Source organism: Varanus komodoensis, unplaced genomic scaffold (genome assembly GCF_004798865.1).
Source record: "Varanus komodoensis strain SLA01 unplaced genomic scaffold, ASM479886v1 scaffold10, whole genome shotgun sequence".
NCBI lineage: Eukaryota > Metazoa > Chordata > Lepidosauria > Squamata > Varanidae > Varanus > Varanus komodoensis.
This window is the reverse complement of record NW_025335269.1, coordinates 302,526-310,251: the sequence shown is the minus strand read 5'-3', so window position 1 is coordinate 310,251 and position 7,726 is coordinate 302,526. Positions and strand designations below refer to the sequence as shown.

Genomic DNA, 7,726 nt, shown 5'->3' with positions numbered 1-7,726 from the left:
ACATTCTTAAGAAAAACAGGCAAAGAAGTTAAATCATGTCATCTGTGTTTATATATTCATGTCCTGGTTTCAGGCTATTGTTATGACAGAACAAATGAAAAAGGATTTAAAAAAACAACTATGGATCAACTTATAATTAAGTTGGGAGATATAGCAGCTGGCTGCTAGCTGTTGGAACTAGTTTATTTGATGGTGGGTATCTTGTTGGGATGTTTTTTTTTTTTTTTTGGTTTGGTTTTTGTTTCCACCTTCTTATTCATTTATTTTTTAACAAAAAATACATTTTCTGTTTGTCCATTCACCTTTTTTTCTTTTTAAAATTTAAATTGCTTTAACACTGGCTCCATACTGCAGCACTTTTTTTAATCTCACTATCTTTTGAACTTCAATAGCCCATTTGACTGTCTTGTCACTTTCATCCACTTTTGCACTCCTTGGACACAAAGCTTTAATGAGCAATTGAACAGAATACAAATGCAATACTTTTTAAAAGCTAGTATTTAATAGTGTGTTTAATTGTATAGGGCCAAGCACTATTTTTCGTATCTTGTGTCATTTCTGTACTCTGTAGACTTTTTTCTCTCCTTAGTACTTTTGCACTAAATTTTGTCACTGTAACCAACTGTAGAACTGCCATTATTACAAACAATTTGCACTTAACCAAATGCTATCCTTGTTTGTATATACTGAAGGAGGAAACTGGAAATACTGTCACGGTACTTCGGGTATTTAATAGCTCTTACAACATGTTGTAAAACTGTTTGGAACTAATATAACTGTTTTTATAACCCAATTAAACATGAGAATTTGCTTGAACTGAAATATTGTTCTATACTGGTTGTACTCTCAAGTGTTGTTCTTTAATGGTGAGAAGTTCTTTTGTCATTTGCTCCCAACCTCTTTTTTTTTTTTTTTGTTTTTGTTCTGCCCTGATTTTTGTTCCTGCATTTCAGGCTATCTTCAGAAGTAACTGGCCTCGGGACTCTGTAATCTGTCCCAACCCACTCTAGGGCTTGAGCTGCCTGACAGGACTTTTCCAAAACCCCATGAAACAATGCTTTCTATGGACTAATCTACAGCGGAAATGCCATTTCTAACTTTATTATTCTCAAAATAAATACTTTGACTCTTTAAAGCAACTGTGCTTTCCAACTCCTGTGTTGCGTTCATTATTAGTCTCATTATTTTGAAGCTTAACAAGATACAGCAAAGGATGATGATGATGATGATTGTAGCTGTTCATGCTCTGGCTAGTTTGCACAAAGCATGGACTCCTGACATTCTAAACCATATTCTGTATACACTTTATAAATTAAATAAGAATTTTTATAAATAAAAATGTTCCTGAATTTAAAAACTACATTGTAGCCTTGTGGATACATATAGCTGTTGTGATTTTTAATTTTGTAACTAAGATGTTAAGATAGCGACCAAATACTACTTTTGTGAATCACCAATGAGTTCAGAACTACAGCTTATTTTGCATTAACAATTAAAGGTTTGACATAACTGCAATTAGGCCCAGGTTCTTATTGGGGGACAAAATTAAAATTTCCTGCAACTCTATGAATAGGTTTGCTTTCCTACTACTCCATGATAGCTTTGGGAATTTTCACTGTCTGGTACCCAGCAAAGGTAACAGACAAACAGAAACCACTTTTTAAAAATAGGATATTGACTTGGTTCAGACAACCCAATAAACCACATTTCAAGTACCATCCACACTCAACCAATCTTCAACCCGTGAATGTGGTTATATTATCTGAACCAGACCACTGTGCATGCAGAAGCTAGCTAGCGCTCAGGAGGGCTGTGGCAAGATTCGAGTAGCTACGATAGCAGTCTCATATTCCTAAGGTAGCTCACAGAAGGAAAGGTCCCTTTACCCTCCTCTCCCCTGCACTCCATTTTGCATTGCTCAGAAGAATATCCAAAGCCTCTGGAAACTTTGAGTGTGTAGTTGGCTGCAGATGGGGAAAAAAGGAACAGGAAACTTTCCCCTGTGAATTTCCTTAAATTAATCTATCTTGCATTTCAGCACTGAGAGCAATACCCACACTATAGTAAAACTGTATTCAGATTAAATCATCGATTTCTTCTAGAACACAAATACAAATTAAGTGCCAAAATTTATGCAAAAGTAATTTTACCTCTTTTCCCAAACCAAATGGTCAGAATTCAACCCTGGGTTAAGCCAACTTCTAAACAATCCGAAGAAAATCCAAGATAGACCACATATATTCCATGGATTATACAAATTAACTGCTCCAATAACTTTGTAAATAGGAACGGGTCAGTGAAAAAGGTGCAGCGAGAACAAAGGAACAAAACAAAAAGCATCAGTAAAGCTCTTAAGTAAAACTACTGCTTCAAATATTTAAGAGCGGAAGGCTTGTATAAGGACTTACTCTGCAAATAATGTGTTTTACAAATTCAAGGGGACTGCAGACTTCATTTCCTCAAACAGTAGATATCCCTATTAAATGGTAACTGAGGAGCATTTCAAAAGAATTTGCGTTAAGAAACAGAGGTCACATTGTATGGAATTGGCGCAAGTCTAATGGAGGAGCTTGAACAACTCTCCAGTTTCCGAACCTTCATTTTGAGACCCTGCAAAACTGCAGCTTGGCCCCAGCTGTTCAGCTAACACTTGTTTATATGTTAAGCTGTCCTCAAGGAAATCACACACTTTGAATGGTATCAAAACGCTGGTGCAGAAAAAAAGGCAAAGAAAACATTTCCTGTGGACTTCAGTAGGAAATCTACAACATACTTTATAAAAGATTTTACAATGTACAACTTTACAATGTACAATATGCTTCTATTCCTAAAGCTATGAACACATTTTACAATTTATTCTGACATCTGCAGGACTAAAAGGGTGCAAGGTGGTATGTTACCATACATTGGTACACTCATCAATAGGTTAATTCCCCATTCCAGACAGCTACAACAATGTTCCTTTTGCCCGCCAATCCTGTGAAAGCAAGTCCTGCAATTCTCCTTCATCATCACTACCAATATCTTCGTCCTCCTTTGCATGTATGGCTCTTAGCCTCATGGCTTCCTTCAGTTTGTCTTTCATTGTATCCTGGCGGTCACGCAGGTGTTCAACACGACGGAAGCATTCACTATGGCAAAATAAATATCATTTATTTGCTCTCTTCCTCCACTTAATTGATTTGCTCCTAAGTAAAAAGCTCAAAATATGTCTAAAATCCACATCGCCTTTCAACAGACCGATTTTGTGTCTTGTTTTACACCTTTGGAGGAACCATGCCATTGTTAAAAGGACTTGAGTACCCATATTTTAATGAAAGATTTTAAAACATACAAACTCACACTCTTACATCCTAAGACTTATCACATGGCTTTATTTGCCTACTGGGAGAGAAAGCATTTAAGGAAAGCCTGAAAACTGAAGTTGCACTGGAAACAATTATTTTAGGTAGTGATATTCTAGGGATCACTTTCCATATTGATCTTTCTTCCAGTAAATTCCTGTGCATCTGACACAGAAGGCCTGGAACATAGGACAGGCTGCTGGGGCATGTTTTAGGGTGCACACTCAGCCCATGCAGCCCACACTCAGCCCATGGACTCGCCTTTTGGGCATCACTATCAGTATCAATGAAATGCATACTCAGGACACACCCAACACCCTCTTCTCTTTCCTCTGTATACTGCTGGAAATGTGGCTGACCTCTTTTTCAAGGAAACTTGTTCACCAAAACTGATCTTCTCAATGAAGAGCTTAACACAGGTGTCTAAGGAACATCACACTTTTCCAGAAGGAAAACTACTGATTTTAGAGGAGTGTGACAGAATACTAGAAAAACATGTATTCCACAATATTTTGGATCTCTGAAATGTTTATCCTCAAAAAATAACCACATAGACTCAGATCTATTTTTCATTAGTCAGAACAACCTTGCCTTAACTCTACTCTGAATGCTTATATGAATAGAGTACTGCTCAGATTGGCATTTTTGAGCAGAACATAGCACTTGCAAAGAGTTTCATACTTGCTTATCAGTAAAAGACTATTCACAAATATATGAAGCCCTGAAGGAACAGGAACCCACAAATATTACTACATTGATTCTTAAAACTGTTACAGTACAAAAATGCCAATGTGTCTGTCAAAGCTAGTTGCCAGCTCTGAAAAAATAAAGGATACTAAAAATATTAGGACTCTCTTGACCAAGCTGCGTCGTCTGAACAAAACTGCTTAAGCAATTCATTTCCCAACTGTTGTAGAAGCCAGAGGGCATCCAAACAAGCTTTGGCTTACTGCTTGAGATTTTCTACCAGATTTTAAGGAGAATAATTTTAGTCATTTTAAAAAGACTAAAACTCCAACTTGTATTCCAAGGAAGTGAACCTCTTGTATGGTCTCCATATTAGATGCTGTTTGATTATGGTGAACCAACAGGTTAAAGTGGACTTTCTAAGCAGCAATAAGCCTGAAGAGACTGCAAAAACTTCATCCCAAAACAGCTTACATTCATGCTTCTACTTAAGCAATGAAAGAGTCACCATTAGAGGAAGGTTCATGAGTGAGGAACTCTCTAATTTTGAACAGCAAAGCATCCACACAAGATAGTTCCCTGGTTCCTCCACACACTGTATACGTGGTGGAGAAGCTCAATGCATCATTGCTTGGGTCCTCCAAAAATAGGTATTTTGGATTACGATTCCCAGCAATTATTATTCTTGGTTCATTGACCATGCAGGCTGGAGCTCATGGGACCTGAAGTCCCCAACATCTGGAAGAAACCATGTTGAGGAATGGTTGGTGATTCTGCTTAAACCACTGACAGATGCAAGGGATGAATTTTTAAAGATGTTATTACTAAGTGAAAAGTGTAACCCTAAACATAGCGTTATCACATTGGCACAACAAAATACTTTCTGTTTAGTCTACAATCTCATTGGGTTTTGTCAGTGTCAGATATGAGAACAAGCTATGCTCAAAAATTAACGTAGAAGCCAGTTCTCACCTTCCTTTCACTCTATCTTGCTATTTCAAAGCTAACCATTGTCTGGAATGGACAAGTGTCTAAAACATCCTGTAGAACAATGGGCTGCAGCCCATTTTACTCCTACTTAGAAAAGAAATGATTGGGACATAGTCATGAGAAAAAGTCCTCTTTTTTCAGTATGCTTACATTAAATACAACCTAGCTCATACATTCCTTGAGAGATAAGAAGACCTACCTATGTATTCCATCAGTTCACTCCATACAATTATGGCACTAGGTGTGCATGCATGCATCTATATAGATTTTAAAAATATATATGGCATGTAAAAGGAAGACTAGAAGCTGCAGAGTCATAAAAACTCAAGTTTTCTAACAATCTCTTCTTTGCCTCAAAAGACCCCAAACTACCCATGTTTCTAGCCCTTATTATAGAAAAGAGATGCTAGAAAATGTGTGGATAGTGCTTGTTGAAATCTCAGAAGCCAAACATGTCAGAAATGGAGGTTTCCATGTCCTGTATAGCCTTGTGTCCTTTCCCCAAGAACAACAGGCACAGAATAGCAGAACTCACTAAACTGTGCAGATTTGCTTCCTATGTAGCAATTTCAGACCGTGTCCTTCCTGGGCAGAACTGCTTGTATTTAATGAGGACATTTGTTACCAAGAAGTGATAATAAATATAAACTTACCTCACGCTATACAAAAGATTTGCCTGGATATATTCAACATATCTATGGGAATCATTATATCTCATGCTAACTCATGTTAAATTTGTAGCATGACCTTCTGTGGTTACACCCCTGGAATTTTATGGTAGGGGCAGGCATAAAAATAAAATAATGATCTTTAAAATACTCATATTTTAAACCCTGCCATAATTACTCTGCCCACAACTAATCCTTTAAACATGTAAAACAGATAAACAAAAAGCATACAAACCAACATCAACCAAATCAAAAACATGATACATGTCTTTGATCGGGTTATGCCACTGCCAAGTCAAATAATAGCCCTTTTGAGGAGGTACTATTCTCAGATAGCTGTCAACTTACATTTGTTCATCAATTTCTCCAATTTGACGGTCTAATCTCCCTTCTTCATCTTCTTCAGCCACTATAGCTTCTGAAATCTAATTCAGGAAAAAGCAGTAATTAGGAAGCGCAGAGGGGACAGAACAATGTTGGATTCTGAAGCTACTTTTACTCTCTAAGGGCAGGATCCCTTTAGACAGAAAAAGGGCCTACAACTCCACTGGACTGTGCCCTCAAACATAAAGGGGCCAATAAAAAGATACGGGTTTCTTTTTCTTTCAGTTAGAAAATTAGGAGCCAGCTGCAGGATTCTTATGTTCCCTCCTGGAAGCTTTCACTTTCTGGAGCCTAACTGCAATTCTGGGATATGGCAGCACCAATGTTAAGCTGCACTTTAGACTAACCAGGTTCTCCACTGAGATGGTTTAGGCAAGTTCAAATTCTGGCTAGTCTTAATCATCCATAATACAGAAGGGTGAGAGCTTTCACTTCTAAGGAGGATGTATATACTCCAGCAACTTGCTCCTCTTATCTTAACTGTAGTGGGAAAAGCCAGGTTGTGCCTACATTGACCCAGGACAGCACATTTAGAAACAAACAAATCCAAACCTTTACATTCTACAAGATTTTACAGTGCTTCAGCTCTATGAATGCTGTGATGAGTTTAGAGTTTCTGCTTAACCTGTATTAACCATTAGCTCTGATTTTCAAAATTATCTTTTAACCTGTTATTTCTTTCAGCATATACTTTCTCAAAGTTGAGTGTCTTGGAGATGCCATGCACCCAGTGGTCAACATGTAACCAAGAAGACCTCTTGAGCATCACGCATGTTCACAAAATGCATCTGCTACTGACCTTATATGAAAATCTGCCATGTTTATAGCACAGAATGCATTTCAGAATAAGATGGCTGCTCTGCAACAAATGTCCTCCCAACCATTCATGTATGGGAAACTTTCTACGATACCAGTGCTGGGGGCCAACTGATGCTTTTGGCTGTTCATCTCTGAATTACTGTTTTAAAAAGCAGTCTATGGGCAAACCATGGATCTAGCCAACAGCAGATGTGACAAGGCAAATCACCCAATAAAAATAAAACCACATAGAGGAATGTTAAATTCAACTCAAAGAAATAAACACTATGAGTAAAATAACAAACAAACATCTCTCCTCTTTGAAGAAAAAGAAGACACTTGCTTTACAATATAAATGTAACTAATAAAGCAAGGCCATCAAGTCACTGAAGGAAATGTGATATCACCCTGCCAAACAAATCATGCACTTGGAAGCTTTTGCTAACAACTCCACCTAGGAGGCATCAACTTACTGTATTGACTTGTCGCATGGCTTTCTGAAATTCATCCCATTCTTTATCCATCTGATCTTTTGGAGCATCAACTTTTCGCACCTAAGAAACAAGAAAGTGCTTCTGTTCATGGAGGGATATACTCTTATTTCTTACCAACAAATCCACAATCAATATTTTATGCTCCAAAAATAATTTGTTTGCCAAATTACTGATGCTTTATTGCAAACAAACTCATCTACACAATTCACAGCTCCAGAGAGAAAGATTACGTGCCAGACTGTGTGCTACTATATCTGCATGATGATAGTGCAAGCTAAGTACATGACAAGATGAGAGAGGCAGCTGTCTCCAAATCTGAGCTGTTAAGAATGAACTAACATTTCTAGTAGAGTGAGAACTT

General features: G+C 37.5%; 1 protein-coding gene across 1 annotated transcript in view; it reads right to left on the bottom strand.

Annotated features, from left to right (window-relative positions):
- Nucleotides 1–2,116: 2,116 nt before the first annotated feature.
- LOC123034693 (zinc finger protein 830-like) overlaps nucleotides 2,117–7,726 on the bottom strand; it is an 82,686-nt gene continuing 77,076 nt past the window's right edge. The window contains exons 12-14 of the mRNA XM_044452270.1: nucleotides 7,345–7,425; nucleotides 6,038–6,114; nucleotides 2,117–3,131 (exon numbers count right to left, since the gene is read on the bottom strand). Coding sequence (XP_044308205.1) covers nucleotides 2,948–3,131; nucleotides 6,038–6,114; nucleotides 7,345–7,425 — 342 coding nt within the window. The 3' untranslated portion in view covers nucleotides 2,117–2,947. The remainder of the gene's footprint in view (nucleotides 3,132–6,037; nucleotides 6,115–7,344; nucleotides 7,426–7,726) is intronic.